At 36.9% G+C, this 23,759-nt stretch overlaps 1 protein-coding gene across 10 annotated transcripts in view; it reads right to left on the bottom strand.

The window, feature by feature from the left end:
- Positions 1 to 239: 239 nt before the first annotated feature.
- CLOCK (clock circadian regulator) overlaps positions 240 to 23,759 on the bottom strand; it is a 64,372-nt gene continuing 40,852 nt past the window's right edge. For 8 of the 10 annotated variants that reach the window (XM_014264878.3, XM_005483906.4, XM_074541486.1 and 5 more), the window contains 14 exons: positions 22,120 to 22,233; positions 19,582 to 19,700; positions 15,754 to 15,836; positions 15,427 to 15,533; positions 14,829 to 14,976; positions 14,548 to 14,623; positions 13,495 to 13,636; positions 13,017 to 13,117; positions 12,013 to 12,102; positions 10,696 to 10,854; positions 9,154 to 9,360; positions 7,918 to 8,126; positions 7,352 to 7,625; positions 240 to 5,785 (listed from right to left, as the gene is read on the bottom strand). In XM_014264878.3, the coding sequence (XP_014120353.1) occupies positions 5,603 to 5,785; positions 7,352 to 7,625; positions 7,918 to 8,126; positions 9,154 to 9,360; positions 10,696 to 10,854; positions 12,013 to 12,102; positions 13,017 to 13,117; positions 13,495 to 13,636; positions 14,548 to 14,623; positions 14,829 to 14,976; positions 15,427 to 15,533; positions 15,754 to 15,836; positions 19,582 to 19,700; positions 22,120 to 22,233 (2,012 nt within the window). In that variant the 3' untranslated portion in view covers positions 240 to 5,602. The remainder of the gene's footprint in view (positions 5,786 to 7,351; positions 7,626 to 7,917; positions 8,127 to 9,153; positions 9,361 to 10,695; positions 10,855 to 12,012; positions 12,103 to 13,016; positions 13,118 to 13,494; positions 13,637 to 14,547; positions 14,624 to 14,828; positions 14,977 to 15,426; positions 15,534 to 15,753; positions 15,837 to 19,581; positions 19,701 to 22,119; positions 22,234 to 23,759) is intronic. The other 2 variants (XM_074541492.1, XM_074541491.1) reach the window with 2 other exon arrangements.

Raw genomic sequence — 23,759 nt, 5'->3', positions numbered from 1 at the left:
CAGCAGAAGAAATACCCCGACAGGGGAGTGGCACCAATTTAGAGAGGCATGTTTTGCCCATGACAGAAGATGAGGGAAGGGCTCTGCCCAACCCAACCTGCTGCAGTGCTCTCCATCCTTTGGCAAGACCAGGAGCTGTAGACATGAGGGTATGAAAGCAGTTTTAACTTGTGCACACTCAATCAAGTGCTGTGTGAGTCAATTCCAAAGCAGTAATGTAAATACACAAATCAGAGGTCTCTAGCCTTTAGAGTGGGGCATCAGTTTATAAAGAGATACAGAGAGAAGACAAGGAAAAAATACAGTATGCATTTTACTGAAATCTCACAAGTCATTTGTCTGGGTAGGGGAGAGAAGATAAAAGTGACATCAAGCAACTTCTCACAAGTCAGTTCTGTGGGTGGGGGAGAGAGAGTGCCTTTGGTACAGTCGTGGGAAGGGTAAGAGCGCTTCACTGTGAAACTTGGATAAAACTGACATCAAGCAACTCAGAAAAAAACCTCTAGAACCTTAGAAGCTACAGAAAGCAAAATTTTAAATGAGTTACATTTATTCAGTTAAAAAATTGACAGTTAGTAATGGTCACATGAACACCAGGGAACTGTATCTACATTTCCTGACGTCAATATGAACGGCACTAGGGTTTTTCTGTTTGTTTTCTTTTACGTATATAAATCTAATGCCAGTTAAAAAAATACAAAACAAAGCTGAAACCCAAGACACTGTGAAATCAACACTGCTTAAAAACTCAAAAGTCAATCTGATATATTTGAAAATAAATATTTTTTACCTTTCTTGTTAGAAAAAGACAGCTCACCTACTGCTTTCAAAGCAGTTACATCTTTAAGACCATTCCCAAAAGTGTTTCATAAATAATTACCCATTGATTGATTGTCTATTAATGCAGCATCTCTCAGTCATAGCTGGGGTCTCTGTTATTAGGCCATAAAATGTTTTTTTCAGACACAGTGTTTTGTTCCCCCCCCTTCCTTTTTATTTAGGTATACTTTCTTTGAATATAGCATATCATGCTGGCAAAATTCATGCAGATGGCATAGCATGAAATATCACAGAGTTTAAAATCACCTGTTTAAAAAAGACAAAAAAAGAAAAAGACAAGGAATGTAGTGTTAAAAATCATGGTAGTGAAAAAGCAACTACCCAGTCTCATGGACAACCAAGACAATTTCAAATGTTCTCTCACAGCTGTCTCGTCTACTATGATTTGTTTAAATATGTCTTTTTTAATCCAAATTCATTTCATTCTCTTCAATTTTTTTCCACCAGGGATAAGTAAAAAAATAAAAGGTTAATTATTAAAACTAGTCTCTTTTCCCTTTTAATCAAAATAACCATTTTCCAGCCCTCTGACTGTACATCTAATTTTAATAATTATTTCAAATAGAGAAGCTTATGAATCTGACACGTTTGACATCTCCTGATGCCGTGACATTTAAAACACTCATAACAATACCTGGGTTAAATCTCTGAAAATATAAATGATTCTTGAATCGACTTTAACATTTGAAAAAGGCCACATCTTTAAACCTTCATAACATTTTCACACAATTTATAATCCTAAGGGACACTTAGAATTACTGAGCAGGCAAATGAGCCTCCAGATGATTTTCTCTCATAGGCAACTGTGCAACTAAAAAGCCTCCTTGCAAGGAAGCTATCATCCCTATTCCCTTCCCCTGGCCATATAAAACACAAAGGCAACTAGTTTTAGAAGCCTTTTTAATCCTGCACTTTAAACCTCAAGGATCACCATAATAAAGACACATTTTCCAGAAATGTCTCTCTTGACAGTTTTACATGTTATTCCTTGTTGCGCCCCCTTTTTAACAGTTTCACTGACTAAAGAAATAAACTGTTTTTCAAATAGTCTTTTCAGTAAAGTGCTTGTTATTACTCAAAAAAAAAAAAAAAAAAAAACCCAACCAAAAAGAGAAAGTGCTATTTAAGTCTTAAGATCATTTCTTTTTCCTGTGAAAAACTGCCTGATATATCTTTACTTTATTCATTTTTACATAAAGCTGAAATGAAACCTATTTCTTGTAAGGATGCTGGGTTACTAATTTTGGTGTTTGGCAGCAGGCAAGATGCCCACAGAAGGTGGTGACACACTGGAACCATAGTGCAGAAGGTAAACCTTCTAGATGAAGTGGAAGGCATATGGAGAGCTCCTACTAGAATCCTTTCATATTTATATACAAATATAATATATATTAAATATAATATAAAAATAGCTATATTCTTTTTTCTCTCTGAAGTTATCCCAGACACTTTTCTTCAAAGCCTCACCCATTGCAGACAATGTCTACCTCCTAAACTCCACGCAAATGCCATCCTCTTCACTCCATTATGTATCACCAGCCCATTTCTTCACAATCCTCCCCTTAACAGACCCCTTCCCTTCTGTCAGAGTCATTCTGCAACACTTCTGCTCCAGAACCTGCAGCATCACAGCACTCGTTGTCGTGCTACTTATCAGGATGTTGCAAGTAAGTCTGTAGTAAATGAGTCAGGCAGAAGCAAAAGGCTGATTAAGAAAAAGGCAACAGCCTGGTCCTCTTCTCACTAAAGCTCAAGGACAGTTCAGGAACTGATTCAGCAACAGGAAAAGCTGCAGACCTGTTAAATATACACTTTTTAGTCACTACTTGTGAACAAAGCATCTCCGTACTTGCACACAATCTGGACTAAGTCCTACACACTCGCCTTTGTAAAGTTTGCCTGATTCACGTCAGGAATTCTTCAAATGTGTATTTTTCCAGTTCCTTAGAATTTCTCCATCTTCTATCCTTTCTCTACTAGCTGGTAGTTCTGTAATTGAATGACCTCTCTCTGAGGCTACAAAAAGCTTCTTGATCAAAGCATATGTTTCTCTACTCTCTTTCAGCAGCCACGGTATCCCATAATCTAATTTCTCTTTCCTAGTTTAGCCTTTTTACTGACAGACCTATAGCAGCACACCAGAGTATCTGGGGAGGGGAGAATGGGAAGAGAAGCTGAATTTTTTTAATATAAAAAGCTGCACCATTAACTGTCTGGCTGGTATCTCTAATTTCTGTAATTCTCAGTATAATAGCTAAATACACCTATTTTACCATTATTCAGTAGTTCTAACAGCACTATTAAAGCTCTCCCAGTTTTATTTTTTAGCACTATATTTTTATTGTAATTGGTTAAAGAAATTTCTGTATAACCTATTTTCCATTAGGCAAAGAACTGATAGCACAGACCTCTAGTCAATGCAGCTTCATATAGAAACAGGTGGAATGGAGTGGTAGGGATAGCAGAGCAAGGCAGGATTTCTTTACATAGAACTTTAGAGAAACAAGTCTCTGACAATTATCCCAGTCTGAAGAATGCCAGAAATCCCTTTAAAGAAGGGAAAGTGTTTCTTGCTATGTTTGGCATTGGCATCTGTTCCTTGCTCCAGGTTGCAATAGGCTTTTTGGAGCAGAGAGCAATCGGATTCTCTTTGGTACTGTGTTTCTCACACTCTCCTTCCTTGTTCACTGCTTGGCTTTTTGGTGCCAAGCACTTGCTTTATGACTGGGGAATAACAAAGGTCTAATGCTGGGACACGTGCAGAGGCAAAGGCTGGCCCCAAAACGTAACCAACGGCATCAAAGGCTTGGCTAAACTGGCATTACCTCCTGCGGGTTTGGTTCATCCAGGAATACAATCAAACTGTTCCACAGTACAAAACAGACCATCACCATTTGTTACATTCATTCAACTCCTCCCTAGTATTCAAGATTAATCCAGCTTTCTCTCCCTAGCACTAGTTTTAACTGCTTTTACTGGTTTTTGTTTCTAATTAATTATCAGATCTATCAGCATTTGTTAATTTTCCTCTCAAGTTCTGGTTTCCACAAACTAGTACCATAAAAACCTACCAACATTTACTTAAATAGCACATATCTGTTGGAACTTTTTATTTTCTTTATAAAGTGAAGTTGCCTTCTGAAGTCTTAGTTCAGTGACAGCTCTTAAATCAATAACTGGTAGTGTTAAATGCAATCATGGTCTCCCCCAAAACACACTTTAAATGCTTCCAAAAACGATTTTAAAAAATCAGCTTATTATTTTTCCTTCTGCAAAAGGAGTCCTGTCTTTTAAGGTTTGCTTTTTTTTTTGCTTTTTTTTTAAAGAGTATTACCTTAAAGATCTGAGATTTTTGAGACTCTGTATTTCTGGCTACTGTCTGAGGGGGAGTACCAGTCAAAAATATTCATGGTCTCAACTCAGACCACTGTTAAAATTAACACAATACAGAAATATCTATGAAGTAGATACACAAGTTTGGTTGACAATGTGCTAAGACTTCAAAATTGAAAATGGTTACAGATTCAAGACACTGTAATTCAAGATGTTCAACATTATCACCTGAATTAAAATCAAGGCACTATGGGTTTTGTTGTTGTTGTTAAAATGACCCTGAATTAGTTCTGACTAATTTTTGAAGGAGAATAAAAAGATTCCAACATGGTTTAACAAGTTACAATTCTCACCACAGAGAAAGTGGTTAAAAAGTGCCCAAAAGGTTATTAAATGTAAATATATTTTTGTGCAAATTACTCCTATAACTGAAACATTCTTGAAAATTACTGTCATTTTTTTAAACCTTTTACATAAATATTTCCAACTATGAACTATATCAAAAGATAGCTTTGGGGAATAAAATTCCAAACCATCCGCAAGAAAGCAGTGCAAATTCCTATTTTTCAAATAAAATGATGAATTCATTATGAAATGATGGATGATATTTATGAATCTGAATGTCCTGAACCCTGATGCATGATCACCAGTTCAAACAGCTTCATCAATAATTTAACTTCAAGCAGTCAACTAACCAACACACTATACCTCACCAAACAAACCCTGACATCACAGACAAAGCACAAACAAGAGACTTGTGCCCACATTAAGGGTGAAAATAATGATGCATCATGTTGTAAACAAAAGGGTAGAACAGAGGAAAACATTAGTCTGAGTATGGCGTGAGAATTTAGGGAAACATATTCAAGCCTACAAATAACAGATTACATTTTCATGCATCATATAAAATATTTTGCTCTTTCTCCTTTTATGCAGACATATACACAATATTTTACAGCATCTGTACAACAGAGAACTGGATTTCACACAACATTTTCAAAATATTTACTGTCCTGCAATCATCTGAAAAAAAATTAGATGGTTTTTGGACTATATTTCTGGCATTTTTTCCTGCTAATTCAAAACAATTGCTCCATGTCCGTTTTAATACTTTAAAAATGTACAGGATTGATAAAAATACCAATGTTTTCAGCATCACTCTCTTTTCAGTCACATTTGGAGATTTCACCTGGACAAATTACAACATGGCAGCAAATCCTTTAGAACACAGAAACTGGGGCAACGCTCAAAGTTGGCCATGTCCCCATCATCATCTTGTGGCTTTTCTTAACAGATTCCAGAAGTTAGAAGTAGATCTCAACACCACAGTGCTAGAAAGCCTTCATACTGTTACCCCTGTAGCTTCAGTGCAACTGTTTGTGGGGCAGCCCCTCCTGGCAGTTTGCTTCAAAAAGAGGCAGCGCCCACTCTACTGTGGCTGGACTTTGGAAGGATCAGTCATCTTGTCAGTTCTGTGTCGTGACAGCTGCTGCTGCTGCTGCTGAGACTGGTGCTGCTGGTGGTGGGACTGAGTGAAAGTGCTTTGTTGTAGTGGGAAAGCAGCAGAGAGAATAAGCTGAGCTGACTGATTTCCATGAAGTAACCTGGATGTCTAAAACACGAAAATAAAAAAAAAATTACTTTTCCCTGCTGCACTGAGAAACATGGGCCCAGCTGCTTTTTAAATTTTATAAGGGTTCAATCAAAATAAATTCAGATTTGGCCAGTTAAGCTCAGCAAACAATGCAAGGATTTGTTCATACTAATACATTTAACCAGCGCATCTGAACAATTAATAAAGCAGCTGTAATTGGTCTCTGGAATTTCTGTGGTGATAGGTAGGAATACATGAATTAGTCTTCATTTCACACCACAAAAGCATAGCAGGGAGTAAAGAATCTATTTGAGTAAGTGTAGGTAGCTGTCATTGCAAATGAAAAAATAGTGCATGATTTGGCACAGATCACATTTATTCCCCACAGACAAAATGCACAGTCAAAGAAAATGGTGCATTTGCAGATCCCAATATCCCCTCTGAAGGAGAGTTATTATTGTGGGAAATGGTTCTTGGTTTTAACAGTATTCTTCTTAGAAAACAAAAAAAAAATTACTGAATAAGATCAATGAAGGATGGGTACAAATGCACTAGGACATCTCAATCCTGAAATGCTCTGCAGCAGAGAGTAAAGTACATCAACTGCTGCACCTACACAATCAGACTGTAAGATGCCCCAGTGAACAGAAGTAGAAAAGGCACTTTTGTCCTTTTTGAAGAATATTTACTTCACTTCAAATTCTAGCACTTTAATAGTTTATATTAAAAATACTGAACTTTCGCCTAGAGTGAAATTATAGAGTAGGCACCGACCTTTGAGATCTTCATATTTCACATATCTGTTTCCCCAGAATTAAGTCAAAACTGTATAAACTTTTAAATTTAGAAACAGAGACACAGACAGTACCAACCTGCTAAACAGCCTCTCTAGTGTTCTAGCCACCCCTACATCTCCTTTACCATCTCCAGATGCTGGTTGATGCATGTTCCAGTAATTAATTGGAACCAACCAATGGCAACAGATTTCCCCATCAATTCCTTCTACCTTCTGTTTCTTTTAGCTATTTCCTATTTCTAAACTCCTTGGGTTTGTCTTCCTTCTCTTTTGACCCAATCTCTCTTCTTTCTCCACTAAAACAAGGTTCTTCCCTACTCTCTGCTTACAAAGTTGCTTGCTGCTCAGCCTCCCCTGCAGCCCAGACAGAATTTCATACCTCATATTATTGGAACATGTCTTGCTTTGGGCTGTGTGCTGCTTTCTAGACCAACCATCATCTCTCATACCTCACTGCATTAACATGCAAAATTAGTGAAAGAAAACATAAACTGTTTTAAAGGAAACATCTGTTTTTTCATCCTATAGTCAATCAAGAGCAGCAATTCAAAGGGAACAAGATGTAAGACAGGACAATGCATGGAATAACACTGCAGGAAAGATCACCTCTCCTCTAAGTAACAGGATTTTAGAGAACTGCTACAGAATAAACTTACCTCATGCATTTGGCTTAGTCACAGGTTACTATTTTAAGTGCTTTGTTTTCAGGTAAAGCACCCCTGGATAACCTAGCAATGCTGAAAGTGCCAGGACTTGGGAAAATCTGTAGACAGCTATACATTCATTACCTGTAGGAACTGCTGGGGGTGCTGGGTCAGCTGTGACTGAGCTGGTTGTTGCACTGTGGTGAGCTGCTGCTGATGGTCCTGCTGACTTTGCTGCTGTTGCTGCTGCTGCTGCTGTTGTGTTACTGACAAAGTCTGTGTCTGCTGCTGTTGGGCAGCAAAAGTGGGATAAGCTGTCACCACCTGTCCCATAAACATCGTACTTGGTACCATTACTGCTCCACATGCTACTGGGGCCGTGACAAGTTTTGTTACAAGTTGCTGACCTTGAGAAAATCTGTTAATAGAAAAAGACATTTGGAGTCTCTCCAGGAAAAAAATATATGAAGCACCACATACACTTGAGAAAAGCAGATTTCTCAAAGCCGTATTTGCTATAACAACATGGGTTTTGATAAGCCTGCAAACATGTTACTTTGAGCAGTTTAATTTCAAGGGTTGTATCCATTCCAGTGAAACACAAATCACATGATCTTCTTAATGCTATTTTAGTTCCTTTTGTATATGGTGCAGCTACATAAGCATACTGTTACAAAAAGTCATCTTAAACACAGGTCTTTAAGATTTACCTGATTTGTCTGTCCTGTGTAAAAGTGGTTACTGCAGCAGCATTCTGGTTGTTGTTCTGTGATAAGCTAGAGGGAACCTGCACCACATTTCCTGCTGTTGGCTGAGAAATCACCATAGTGTTGTACAAAGGTGCTGAGACTGTGTTCTGTGACTGACTGGCAAGAGAAGACTGTTGATTGTGTCCACTAAGTACATTTTGTTGATTATGCTGGAAAGAAATTTTGAGATAGTAAGTTGAAAATAACCAGGTACTACAGCTGTTCTCCTCACTGTCACAGCCCATACTTCAAAACCACCAGTTTTTTTCTATTCAAATGAATTCTTCATTCAAAGTACTCAAGTATTTCTACTGACTGAGGATTTAGAGATGAGACTCGACCTCGGACATCTATCTTACATTAACCTCTTTTTCTGTTCAGGTTATATTTTTTTTTCATAAATTTTTCAGCTATTTGCATACTTTCATTCAAAATTATCTTTTTACTCCTTCAGCATCTCTGTGCCCAACTTAGAGTAAAAAGTGCCCATAATGTCAAGAATTTCTTATTTGAAAATTTGGAACTAGCCTACTGCTGAGATGGTAAAATGCATCACTAGTCTGCCTTTTCACAAATTTCAAAAAGAAGTATAGAATGTGGAAAAGGGTACAGAGATTAGATGTTTATGGAGTCTTCATACACATAATGGTCAAACCCATTAGAAGTATTCATCATGAAGAAACAGCCTCTGTGGTGATACATGCTGTTGACTGTTATGCCTCAGCTGAATTGTTAAGGTTAAGTTTATGGTATAAGAGCTATTTCTTTGTTACATTGTTACATCTAATGTATAAGGTGAAAGCTGTTAAGCTTTTAGGCCATGTTCCTTTGTATCTCTGCCCCCACAGTCCTTTTGTCACATGCACCGAAACACACACACACACACACATACACACCCCCAGACAGTTCTCAGTTCACTTCTGTTTTGATTGCCTGGATTTTGTTTGATTTTGCTGCTGCCTGATTTTTCTTTATTGTGCCTTAACTGTCCAGTAAGTAGTAGAGTGAATCTTGCCAACAAACTTTGTTGTGCTACCACTTAATATTAAATCAGGCTTTTGCTGATACCCTTGCCAATGATTTTTTAAGCAATCTCAAACACTCGTTCATAACAGGGGAATGTCAGGGAAGCTGTTGTGTTTCAGATGTGGTTTTGAGCAAATATTCAATCCAGCAAATTGAGTAACAGAATTTTACCTGTGTTGCAGTACTCTGCAAAGGCTGCTGCTGTATCATATGTGGAGTATTTATATGGCCCGTGTTCATCCCACTTTGAGTCTGATTAGTCTGAGCAACTTGACCTTGCATGTTTATTGGTGTAAGCTGCTGAACAGTTGAAGAATTTCCAGAAGGAAGCTGCACAGAACCAAAGTTGAGTCCAGAAGCTGACTGCTGCAAGAACATCTTAAAAAATTCCACAAGTTATAGGGTCAGTATTCAGAGACTCAACTCTAACTGGTTAGAATCAGAATCCTAATTTCCAGAGTCCTAAACATTAACATTCAATATTTATTCTTAAAGAAAAAGCACCATTTAGAGACTAACCAGTAATGTAGTCTACAACTATCTAAAGACAAAATATATTTGAAATGACACTTCCTTTTTGTAGGACATTCTTCAGTAACACTAAATCAGATGAAGGAAATCTCTGAATAAGCAGACCCAGGCATAGCATCAAGAATGTAATCTTCCCTGACAATCAGGAAATCTTAATGATTGTACTGAACTTCCCAACACTGTTGCAATAAACAGAATTCAGAACAAAAATATTATGTTCTTTACAAAAAGATAGGCCCAAGTCTACAACAAGGCAGAATGTGTATCACTGAAGGATTTTTTCTAGTTTTCACATTCCTGAACAAGGTCCCTCCACACTGCATGGAAAGGAGAGCTGTGAATCTCTCCTTTTGAGACATGAATAAGGCAGTCTACTGCTGGCATGTTTACATTAAATACCACACAACTGAAAATGGCACACGCCAGAAACTCCTACTCTTCCAACAGAATTTAAGCAACATTCTCAATACTTCCAGGAAGTATTTTTTCTATTCTTTAGTCACAATCCAGACTGAAAATATTAAATTATTTCCTTAAAATATATCTTAGTTTGAGGTGATCAGGTTTTTTTTTTTGTTTGGGTCTTTTAACTAGAAAAACCTAATAGGGTAATTCTTTTCTTCCAAGCATAGCTGCTGAAAAGACAATGACAAAAACAGAAAAATATATACTGGTGAAAAAAAAAAATCTGAAATCATGTAGTCAGCTAGACTGAGTAATGCACCCTCCAGACCTCAGTCTTTCTGGCTCAGTAACTCCTTCAAGTTTACCATGCAAAGTTGAGCCATTCAGCCTGATAGGACAGTTTAAGCAAAGAAACACAGATTTAACATCCTCAGAGCTAAAAGGGAAAAAGAGATCTTGCAGATTTTGGATTAATATTCTAATGGCTGCAAAACTTTGCAAGAATGAATGACCACTCCATCCTTTTACATTTAATTAGGTTAAGTGATAAGCTAGGCTTGACCTGCTCAACACTGGGGCATTTCCAGATACATTTGGAAGCAAAACATCAGGTACCTCTGGAACAGCAGCTTCAGATACTGGAGTTTAGACATATATGGCCCAGATGGCAGCTGACAGGGAATATGGAGGATCATGTTGTGGAATTAGGTGACCAAGACACATTTCAGATGTCTAAATTCTCTACAGATTAAACCTGTAAATGATACAATAACTCACCTGGAGTCCTTGACCATGAACAATTTGAAGCTGCTCCTGGATCTTACGCAACTCTTCCTGCTGCCGATGAATATTTGCCTCTATCATGCGAGTTCTTTGCTCTAGCTGGTCCTTTAGATGCTGCATAGCTCCCAATTGAGCTGAAAACTGAAACACAGGCTGTAGTGCAATCAATAAATTAAAAGCTGAGCAAAAATTACATTTTATTCACAAGAGATAAGTACAGTCCTCCACAGAAGCAAATAAATCAAGCATCGCTCTTCAAATTAGCAAAAAACCACAATCTGAGAACCAATTAATGCATATGAAAACATCACAGAATCAGAGTCAACATTTAGCTGATGTACGAGAATTGGTGAACTAAAAGAATTCCATAGCACAAGAAACTGACTGGTGTCCAAATCACAAACATATGTGTATGTGCGTGTCTAGCCTCAGTAACTGACGTGGTACTGTAGATGTTAAAGCTCTCTCATGTTAAAAATTATAATTGTGCCAATTTAGAAAAAAATATTCACCCAGAGCTAAAACATACAAATAACTTGGGAATACCCTCAGCCACAAAAAGCTGAAGGTTGAGCCCATAGAGAAACTATTAGCCACTTCTGTTTTCCCTTAGACATCTGCTATAGGCCCCAAGTCAGTATATCAGAAGGTTATACTGACTTGGGGCCTATAGCAGATATCTGAGGAATATATCCTGTTCTTATTACACAGAAGTATTTCACAGACCAAGCAGCCCTGTGTTATAAGCATATGCCTGAAAGATGCCAGCCGCGTTAATGGATTTTTAAATTCATGCCCTAAAATATTTCAGCTTTAACTGTTTTTATATCTATGTTGCTAATGCACAAGGCTGAAAACTATATCCATACACGTAACAGGAAGAAAAAACTAAAGCAAAAGTGTCAAATTACAGAATTTGCTCATTTCAAGAGAATAATTTGGCACCAAAGGACTCAATTTCTTAGTTTGTCCAGATTCCCCCTGCAGAGCCTCCCTGCTCTCCAGCACATCAACCCTCTCACCCAACTGGGTGTCATCTGCAAACTCACTGATGTGACCTCAACCCCTTTGTCCATATCATCAATAAATATATGAAACTGGACTGGCCCCAGTACTGAGCCCTCTGGAACCCCACTAGTGACTGCTGCCAGGTGGATCTAACTCCATTCACCACCACTCTCTGGGCCTTGCCTATCCAAACTGTTTTTCTCTCAGTGAACAGTGCATCCACCCAAGCCACAGGCATCCCACCACTGCAGGAGAACAAAACTGCTTAAAAAATAATAAATAATAAATTGAGTTAATCCATACCTGAGTCATTCCAGACTGGAGCTGTAAAGTTGCAGGCTGAGATATTGCTGGCTGTGTTACTGGTTGTCCGAGAGACTGTGAGCTTAAAGACTAGGATTAAAAAAATTGTTGCATAATCATAAGAGAATGAGCTTCATATTTGACATGAAGAATTTCTTTAAAGAGTCAAATTCAAAACAGCATTATATGAACATATAATAGAAACTATAGTAAATTGTTTCCTGAAATATCTAACCTTAGTTATTAGAGAATTAAGAAAACAAAAGCAATTGATTATCTACATAATATATACATAATTTTTCTACTGCTGAAAATATATACAATCAGAAAAACAGAAATTACAAGAACAAGTATTTCAGAAGTCTCAATTTCAACAAGTTTGGAACTTGACACCTTTGATTTATTCTTAAACTAAATATTTTAGAAAAATTATATATTATATTTCTATATTAATAGAAATATAGATATATTGATATATATAATATTGTAATGCATATTTAATAAGCATTCTGTTTATTAAGTGAATGTATTAGTTCAACAGGAAAACATGCACCAAGTACATGAGGCATGACAATTTCTCATACTACCAAGATTTCAGAAAGGATATGGAAGTATTCACTAATATTCCTAGTCATAAATTTGTTTGAGTTCTCTACAGGGACACACATAGCATTTACATTGGCAATTTTACACATATATATCTGTGTGTGTATTAAAAATCCAGAATCACAGAAAGAAGTTCCGTGTGACTGAAAGCAGAGATTTCTTCACATTCTTTCAAATCCTAATAACAAAACCTAAATACATATATGCCTAATTATTGTATCCCTTTAAAATCTACTACACCAATACTGATGATGCAATTCTAAGACATTTATTCTAAGAAAAACTCTTGAAGTTTAAACTATGTTTTTAGAAGAAATACAACAAAGCTTATATGGATTTAATAATAGCTTTTAAAGGTGAACTCCACTGTAAAGTACAACATTCTTCTCTGAAGTTACCTGACTGCTCAGAGATGATCTTCTTTGTGCAGTCTTTTCATGACCAGATAAGCCTTGCCTTGGAGGAGTGCTAGTGTCCACTGTCATTTTAGTTGGTGTTGCTGACAATGTTGAGAGATAGAACAAAAAGAAACATCTTAATTGCTATCTCAATTCTGTAATGCAATAATCTAATTACAGGAAGCTTTTAATGAATAAAAAAAACTGTAAAGGCTTGGACTCTTTTTTTTTTTTTTTCCCCCTGACTATCAACCAGTCTGATGGATTGAAATAGGGTGTACTAGTGTCTGATATAGTACTCTAGAAGTAAAAAGTCTTTTTCAGAGTAGTCTGCAGATCTCTGAACCATCACAAAGGGAATTTTCACCTGCACACACCTCATAAAATAATTATTAACTGCCAGTTATGCATTTAATAAAATTAAGTAGAGAAAGCCCTCATTAGGAAAGCAATTTTGTTTTCAATAGTTGGTGCTTACATGAATGATCCGATACTGCAGTATGTGAAGATTTTCTTGAACTCCTGGAGGAAGCAGAAGGTGTGGGGCTGGTATCAAACCTTTCCAGTGCTTCTTTGAGACTCACTGTGTTTATGTGATTGTCAGACCCAGAGTCCTGACTCTGAAGAGACACACATAAAAACCAAATATTTATCTAATCCAGCACAATATATATTTCTGTTAGAAAATATCTCAGACCTTTTTGTTTCTAATCGACCTCCTTACACAGGAGACCATGCAGAAGTTTGATGGCTGTTAGCTCTGTTTCCATTTGAGGCTTTTATCTCTGGAAGCCAAAGCTATATAAGCCCAGAAACCAAAATGCATGCAGACTTAGGCCACAAACTGACTACTGAGCTGAGCTCCTTCTGTAGCCACTCATTTCACTCTGAACAACAGTGTAATGAGTGAACTGTAATAAGTGAACTGCTTATTCTTCTGAGAAAGGATGAGTTTATTCCATTAGGAGCACTGACAGATTAAATTGTGAAACTGCCAAAGGAAAACATTTCTGAACTGTCAGAGTAAAACATGTCAGATCATCTCCACAAGCTGATAAGACTCATTGAGCTCCCAAGGACATTAATTCAAGACAAATTTTGTATACTTTCAAGAAGTTAAGACAGAGTCACACAATTAAAGAGCTTGTACTTTCCTATTGTGAATTCCTTCTTGGTGTGTTGATCTTGGTTTTCAGATTATGGGTACATCCAGTAAGGGAGACCATTTATTTAGAAATCTAACACTGCAGAAATCAGATCTTAATAAAAACTATGGGTGTTATACCTGTTATAATTACATGCTTTTTTTTAAAATTTACATATAATTACATTAATTCCTGAAAATATAAGGGTGTTACAGGCAGAGTTAAACAATTTTTCTAGATTGCCTTGATAATTTTCAATAGTCACATTATTTAGAGAACAAATAATTACTTTTTTGGGGGACAAAACACTATTTGCTGCTATATATTTACTTGCATACTATTTTTAGTATGTGAAGATGTAAAATAAGATTATATAAAATACTCACTTTATCTGCTGTTATCTCTGGGAGAGATTCCTCAATACCAAGCTCTCGTCGTCTTTCTGCTCTAACTTCTGCATAACTAGAAGAACAAATCAAAGATAACCGCTATATCATGAGATGATTTAAAAAATGCACCTCAAAGACCAAACTCCTCTAACCCATCTTGCTTACAAAGTATCTCAAGAAGTTCTCCAGTGATTCTTCACACTGCTATAACTTCTCTACCTCCAAAACACCATCAAGATAGCTCCCATACCATAGGATTACTTTAAGAAATAACCTACCTTACAACAGTGTGCGTACAGACAATAAACTCTGGCCTGGAATTCCACTGGTGATACGTGATATAGTAGTGAGTTTGCAGCCAAATCCATTGCTGTCCCTTTGTAAGGAATCTGTAGTAACATGACTTCCCTTTCCCATATTGCATTACTATAAAGATGAAGAATAAAGTTTACTGTCTTGCCAGGTTGTAAATACTCCAATTACATTAAAAGAACATTATTCCCCAAGTTCATATAGCCCAAACCCATGTCTAAATCCAGGATTAAGACAATGATCAAGTACAAGATCAAAAATTTTCCACCAGCTTTTGCACTTATTCAGCATTATAAAGCCTTTTAAATGCGACTGGAAGAACTGGAGAAGTTTTAGTCATAGCACTGTGCACTCCAATTTACCACAATGAAACCCCACAATTGTAAAATAAAGTTAGATCTGCTTTGTAGTTCTGAATCAAAAGAAAAGAAGATATGGAACAGCAGTATAATAATGTCAAACGAATGGGAGTAAAGACACTTCATTTAAAATATCACAAAATTTCACCAGAACAGGTGATCAATTTAACAACTTTGCTCCTTTTAGTGACTTGGTTGTACTCACAATGTTCATGACATTTTGCCAGATTATCTAGATCATCCACATGATAATAATCATAGCCTGATGTTCCCAAAACTTCAAATGGAAGATAACCTATTATTGGAGGTGCCCTAATTAATAAAAAGAAAAATCAATGTTATTTTCACGCACATCTCTAACAAATCAGAATTAATTATATAAGCTTTCTTGTTTACAGTATAGGCTCCAAAGAAAATTTAAAAATTAAACCGAACACAAGCTATGAGCAGTTAATGCAGATTAGTGAACTCCAACTACTACAGCCACCACTATGATTCAGCTGCTACTGCTACTACACAGAAGGAACTGCACCTGTGATCCAAGAATAGGAACTTCCATTCTAAGCTGTGTCTAGATGTGAACTCTTCGTTGGGTTCTTCAACAGTGCACATTTCCTGAAAAGGAAAAAAATAAAAATCTCTTAAAACGGCTCTATTCTAGTACCTAAGCTCTTTCAGAATTCAGACATACCTAAAGTTAGTAGATAATTCCGCAATAGTTATAATGTTATTTTTAGACAGCTTCCTTGTTTTGCCTGTTTAGATGCACAGTACTGAGGCAGAATCTAATCTGAATCTAATCTTAACCATGCCAAGCTGATGCTTGGTTGATTTAAATGGACTAACCATGTAATGAGATTGAACTCAAATGCAATATCTACAAACACAGTAGTACAAGAAGAAATCCATAGTTCCTGCAGTTATGTTTTTAAATTGTAACACTCAAAAGAAGATATGAAACATTCCCACCAGTCTGATTATAGTCTGTGTTTTTAATGGGTAGAACCCAACATTAGTAAAATGGTCTCATTACTCGGAGTTTAGGAATATGATTCTTCCCTTTAGTGAACACAAAGTACCCTAAATCTCTTTGAGTGCACAGACATGTACTACAAATAACACACTATTCTTATGTTTAGAACTCATGAAAAGTAAGAGAACAGCTGTATTTCCATTACAACAGAATCTTAAGGTATTCTGCACATAATTCTAAATGTATTCCACTCAAATGTATTCAGACAACTTCAGTTGACTTCTACTGTCAACATCTACTGTCCCCTTCAAGAAAGGAGACTATGCCCCACTGAGAATTGTGCCTCATGCAGAGACAGTCACAATACCACGCACCCCAAAGCCAGCCAATTCCTTTGCAAACTCCTCTAGTACTGCCTTATGAGAAGGAAGCTGGATAGTGGAATACATGCACACAAATACACCCCTCAAAGAATTACATTAAAATTAAGAGATAAGTAAATGTTTCTTTTTTGGACACCTGCACACATTTGACATTTGCAGGAGTTTGCAATGGTATTTCCAGTGCCAGGAGCACACTGGAATCTATCGATGATCAGGTAAAAAAGTTTCCTAAACTGCAATGTGGAAGCTGATGCTACATTGACATAATACTCATAACAAGTGTGGACAGATGAGCACACTGCTGCCCTGAAAACATCTGTAACTAAAGTAGTCCTGCAGAAAAATACAGCAGAAGACCAACAGAGGGACCACCTTTGTTTTCATTCTTTCAGGTTATAATCCAAGGAGTTTAATTGCATACTTTGAAGTTTTTTAAATAGATCTAAGTTATCTTCCTATAAAAGGAAAAAGTGACCATACCTAGGCAATGCTTTTCCCTCACATTCATCAATGTAAAATCTAAAGACAATGACTTAGAAAATGATGGAACGATGGATGAATTAGATGGAGGCACTGAACTTAACAACTCTGGGCACAAATTTATGACTGTTGATGTAAACTCCAGTCAGCAAGATTTAAGCTTCAAACCTGAAACTACCCCTAGAACCAAAAGCTCATCTACTTTTCTAAAATTACAGCATTTACAGCAAAGTAAGAGAAATGACAGAGCAAGAGTATATCCTTGAGATATACTTTTGATTTGTAGCTTATTTTGATCTAAATATTTTGGCACAAGTCAAAACAAAAGTAAAAATCACTGAAGTGCAGGCAGTAAAACCACAATAAAAACATAATGGTTAGGGAGGAAATGGCAGCAGGTTGGTATCCAATTACTCAATGCATTTATATTAATAATTTGCAGATATTCCACTGTAAAATACCCCTGGGCAGAAGCCAGCTTGTTCAACAAGGCGTCTTGTTGAAGTTGTCAACAAGGCATCTAGAAAAGAAAGGACTTTCATTTGTAACAAAAAGTATTCTGGTTAAATCTTTTTGGCTGGATTAACCCTGCCTTCTTGATAGGAGGCAATCATCAACTAGCCAAAATGCAAATGTTTTAAATAATGTGTACAACCAAATGCCTTCACTAGGGAGCAAAATTTGTGAGATGTTTTGTCGCAGAAGTGGTAGAGTCATATGCATAAAATAAAAATGTGAACTTTAAAGGTGCAAAAAGCATTGCATATCCTGAGAAATCATATTTGAGAAAAAAAAAATCTGGAACCATATGCCAACTGAAATAAAGAAAGTGACAGATGAGCAGAAATGTTCTACCTTAAATAAGGCAAGTATTGAAACACACATCTCCTTACTGGCTGCATCACACATTTGTTAGTGAAGTTACTGGGATCATAAAATTCCTGACATACACTTACTTGCTAAAGTCTAGTCAATGCTAGCCTCAATAATAACAGAAGGTATCAAGTCTTTAATGTAAGTCTTCTTCTTTAATCTGAGTCTTCCTATTTAATGAAAATCTTCTTCAAAACATTTCCCAAATAAACAGCATCAGTTGAAAGTCTCAGGAGGATCTTAAAAATTTTATAATATTGAAGCTTCCTTGGGCACTAAGGGCTCAGAAGTTCAAGTACAGGAATGAAACTTTGGCCACAGAATAATCTGTAAGGCTTTAGACTGCAGGAGACTGAGTCACTTGAAGATCATAAATGGATGTGCCTCAGCTTCCAGAAGTAGGAAACATAAAAGTTTTACTATGAACTGTCATACTTTAAAAGACAAAAGCAATTGCAAATGTCAGGTTTGTCTTTTTTTCCACAATTATTTAATGAAGCAAAAATCCCACATATAACGTATCTACCAACTGTAGGCATAACAGGAAGAATATTTTTTAGACCTGCTTGGGAAGAAAAGTGTCACATGACAGATTTCTATAGCTTCAGAAAGAATAAACTTTCTCTGGCATAGTGTCTGGAGAGACAAAATTCCTATTCAGCCTGACAGAACTGAAGAGGTTTAAATGATTTCTCCACAGGCTCCCTACTATGCTTTTGAAGTGCAAAGTATATAAACCATGTATTCAGAAGCTACCACCAACAGTCTTAAGCTCAAGACATCAGTGTTTTAAACTTAAGAGGCAGAATGTTTAAACATTAAGAGTTCTTGTACTACAGACTACTACAGTAGTTTAACATCAGGCTGCATACATTTCATGGCATTACTTTACAGCTGAATTGCAAAAACAAATGTCACATAGCAAACTACCCTGAACCTTGATTCATGCATTTGTATGAAACATATAATTGGAATCACAATCACAGACTATATTGTACTGTATCCTGAGTATTTATTTTGACTGGTTCTGGAGAGAAACAGTATTATACTTATTGAACTACCAGTATCATATGCATTCAATTCTAAACTTGAAAAGGCAACTTCACACTGTACATCAGCAGCTAAGCAAAATGGTAGCAAAAAACTACTGAGTTTCTGAAAAACTGCATTGAAACAAAAGATTTCTATTACCCCAAATCTAACTCTTCATTACTGACAAGTTAGGTAAGCTTTCATTAAGCTCTCCGAGATTTACTTGTGTCAAACTGCAGAAAAACCACCAGCAACAAAAAATTCACACCCAAGTTTCAACTAAAATCAATCATTTCTCCAGTGAAAGTGGAATCTCAATGTAATCTTTCATATTGTTTAAGTTCATCTTGCTAAATTATATTCCTGTGGACTTGGAAATTTATTTCATGCATATTTCTCTTTTATGTTACTATTTAAAATTAGTGTTCACCACAACTTTGTTTGATACTTTGCATGAAACTTAGTTTATGTGAAGTAAGAAACAGAAACTTTCAGTTTCATGTAACAGGATTCCTGACGGTTTTCATTAGTATTTCAAATGTTATGTGCATTCTCTCTGAAGTGTTCCCATTCAGAGTCTATTTAAGAATGATATGAAAGTGATTTTATTTGTACATACCTTGATAAATTGAGGTGTAGCTAATCTAACTGTGGCTACAAAGCAAACTTTCTCTTCATATGAAGGCCGGTGTGATCTCTGAATAGTTCCTTCAAAACCATTGTGCGCTGAGTTGGGAACTGCGGGCAGACAGAGGAGATGACAACACACATGGCAATGTAAGTATGGAGGAATATGGCAATAATATCAGAAGATAAGTGGCCCAGTATTTATCTGTGGTTTGCTTGTAACTTAACAGGCTTTAAGAAAAACGCTCCATATCTAGACTTGCATGCACAGGAATAGTACCACAGTAGTAGGAGTAGTTACATAGTAGTAATGGGAACATGACCATCAAGTAACTTTCCCAAACAACCAGAACTAGCACTAATATGATATTATTGCTGACAGAGCATTTTTAAGGAACTAGTAACGGTTCTAATCCTTGCTAACTGGAGCACAGTTTCTTGAAAAATATCTTTATATTTTGACTATTATTTTCTTTTGAACTCTGAGGTAAGTATTTTTTTCCTAGACCTTCCACCACATTTAAGCAACACATGCTGACGACATACCGAGTAACAGAAGAATCAAAGGCACAATTATGGAAGTGAAAGAATCAGGATACTGAACTGGGAACAAATTCCACTTATTGAATCATAGAGATGGAATCAAAAGGAGGCAAATGATGGGCAAGACCTCAAAACTGAGTAACCTTATCTTTCATTTCCAGCAGTTATCAATTTAGTTTATATTTACTAAGGTCTAGAGATGGTGATTTCAAATCACTTTGAAGGCTTTCCAAAGCCCCAGCGGTTTTAATTCAGCTCTAGATTAGAACTCCTACTGAACTTCCTTCATGCAATTTCATCTTACAGCTCCTTGCTCTTTCCGTCAGAAAGAAAACAGGCAGTTTCTTTTATTTTTTTGTTAGCCTTTGTCCTTTGTTCTTCAGAGTTTATCTTGCCTTGTGCTAAGTGTACAGTGGGATTATTTCATGTGATTTAGACTATATATTAGAAAGGCTTTTTCATTTTCTCAGCTTGGTGGCTGGTCAAGGTGACTTGTTCAGTTTACATCCCACAATAACTCCTTTTCCTAAAGGACTGCTATGTAACTGGTTGCAACTATCCCTGTTCATATAGTTTGATATTCCTAAATGTAGTAACTTGCGTTATTTCTTAGTCAATTTTTCTGGGTTTTTAGCCCAAATTAATTTCTTTTCTAAATTTGGGGATGAACTCTTCTGTTGGTTTTGGTGGATTATTTCATAACTGCAAACTGTGTTCCATTGTTCATAACATTAATGAAAATACTGATCAAATCCAGAAGTTGTCAATTAAAATTGCACTTTGATGGTGAACACTGGTTAACCTTTTCAATCAGTTCCTGCAGCTACCCTCCAGCAATTTCAATTAACAAGTGCTTCCCTAACATATTTGTGAGAAGAGAATATGATAACAAAAATATATTTTAAAAGTCCATCATTGTTTGTGCTTTATCTTCTTATCCACACAGTGGATATCCCACACCTCTTTGGTAGAGGAAGCTGAACTGATTTGATGCTATTTCTACCTGAAAAATCCAGTGATTGCCATTCAATTCCCTGCTAGCTTCCTGAAATTCATACATGTTTAATTATATTTTCCAGAGTATTTCCAAATATTGAATTGCAACCAATAGGTCTGCAGTTTCCCAGCTCCTCATTCCAGGACTAACATGATATTTGGCCTTTTCAGGACTGTTTCTTGTGTCTCCTATAATATTACGTAACTGTATTTGCACCCAACCTCTTCTCATTTTGTGAAACACTGGTATCAGATAAAAAACCCCACAGATTTATTCACAACATACTGGTTTTCATAATATTTTTGGGTGAGCTTTCTAAGAATCTACTACTGACCACACTGCAGAACCCACCTGGACAAATAAACAAGCTTCTCAAGTAAATAGTCAGCACAACCTGGCCAAACAGATTAGAGATGCAGTACAGAGAAAGAATATTATACATCACTAATAAAAATAATTTCAGTGGAAGGGAGTAGGAACTCAATGTGGAAAACTGTAGGGCCCACCCACTCACCTGAAGGGTAATTCCTGTCAAGTGAAGCACAGAACTGAAATGGGGGGAAAACCTACATGTTCCTTCTCAGTTGCCTGTGTAATGAGAACTGCAGGTACTCTGTACCACTAATCTTTAAGTCAGTCACCTGCTTAAATATGGCTTACACTGAACTAAACTCAGATTCTTTATGTTAAAGCATTTGCTTAAATTTCTCTTACATTCCCTTGAACAATACTTTACAGAATACTAGTTTTCTTTAATTTAAAGCATTAAGCACAATTACTACATTTTGCATTCAAATACACAGACCTGTAATATGCGATAGGCAGTTTTCCTTCCTTTCCATTACACCAATACAGAATTAACAAAACTGCTTCAAGATCTTCTTTTGAAAGTCTGATTTTAGTTCACCTACATTTTGCACCATGGTCCCAAGCCAGTTTAGCTGTGAGGCTGCCTACGTATTCCATTCCAACACTGCTGAAATTACTTACCATGATTCAAACACTTGAAATTTCCTATAAATTTTACATATTCATATGTAGGTTGCTCTTTTGGATCTATTGTTCCTCGCAGCATATGGCAACAGAATTCTAGCTGATTTTTTGCTGGAAAAAAAAATAAACAAAGTAATAGGCTATATGCTTGATGAAGCACACATGCAACATGAAATGAAATGCAAGAATAATTAAACTGAATACAACAGAGGTACTGTAAGTGTAGTGAGTACAGCTAGCTACAGTGATGCCTTGGAGTGGCTACCTAGGACAGGCTAGACAAGAACAAGAGAATAAAGTGGGTATTTATTAAAGGCCTTCACACAGGTACACCTTGGGCAGTCAGAAGCCTTCCAGAGGATACACCCAAGATGAACAATGGTCATGAGGTTTTCAGACAGATATAGATATACATTTGGTCCATTTACATATTGGGGGTTAATCCTCCAATTTCAGCTTCAGGTAATGAAGTCATATACCCTCAGTTTGCTCCCCCCCCCCTCAGTTCACTTTTCTTTACAATTTTTGGGGCCTGAGGCTGTAGGGTGTTCTTGAATCTCAGGCCTAGAGGGATTGTTTTGTCTGACCAATAGTTAACTAATACTTTATATGGAGGTTAGAGTTATGCACTAGTGCTATACAGGATTTGAAAAATATAAAGGGTAAAATCATAAGGCATCAACATTGGCTGCTTTTAACCGGCACGAAAGTAACTAACCTGAAGAACTCCTTTAGATTTTGTGCACAAAGGGCTTGAATATTAGTGACATGAAAACCTCTGAGAATCAGAGCTGAATTAAAGAAAATGCCCTGAACTTAAGTTCACTAAAGCACATGCTCCCAAACTCCATTAGCCTGCCATGTATTTATACTTGCCAACTGCTAAAACTGTCTAAATAGAAGCTCTATAAACAATATGAACATTTCTGTCACACAGGAAATTTATAGACTGAAAGGCAACATAACTGAAAATTCTACTCTAGAGCAGGGGTGACACATAGTAACACTTTTGTTCTTCAGGGCTGAAGAACAGCCCTGTGTATATGTGCCTGCTTAAGTAACACTGGAAAACCGGATCCTGTATAATTCCAAGTAGATAGTTTTAACACAACCACTGTAGTGGTTTTATCTGGGATAGGGTTAAGCTTCTCCACAGCAGCTCACATGGTGCCCTGTTTTGGATTTTGACCAGAACAGCGCTGCTAAGACAGGGATGTGTCCATCACTGCTCAGGAGCCCTTCCACAGTGCAAAGGCCTTCTCTTTATCTGACTCTGATGCACTGGTGGGGAGGCTGGGGGTGCACCAGCAGCTGGGAGGGGACACAGCAGGGAGAGCTGAACTAAGGGATACTCCACACTGTAGGGCACTGTGCTTAGCAATAAAAACTGGGGAAAGGAGGAAGGGGGAGAACATCTGGGTTTATGGCATTTGTCTTCCCAAGTGATCATCGTACATGACATAGCCCTGCTTTCCTAGAGATAGCTGAACAACTGCCTACTGACCAGATGGAGCAAACTAATTCCTGATTTTGCTTTGCTTGTGCAGACAGCTTTTGACTTCACCTGTTGATCTGCCTTTATCACAACCCACAAGTTTGCTCACTTTTACTCTTCTGATTCTTTGCCCATCCAACTG

The sequence above is a fragment of the Zonotrichia albicollis genome, chromosome 5 (genome assembly GCF_047830755.1).
Source record: "Zonotrichia albicollis isolate bZonAlb1 chromosome 5, bZonAlb1.hap1, whole genome shotgun sequence".
NCBI lineage: Eukaryota > Metazoa > Chordata > Aves > Passeriformes > Passerellidae > Zonotrichia > Zonotrichia albicollis.
The sequence above is the reverse complement of the archived record's forward strand: the minus strand, read 5'-3'. Positions and strand labels throughout refer to the sequence as shown.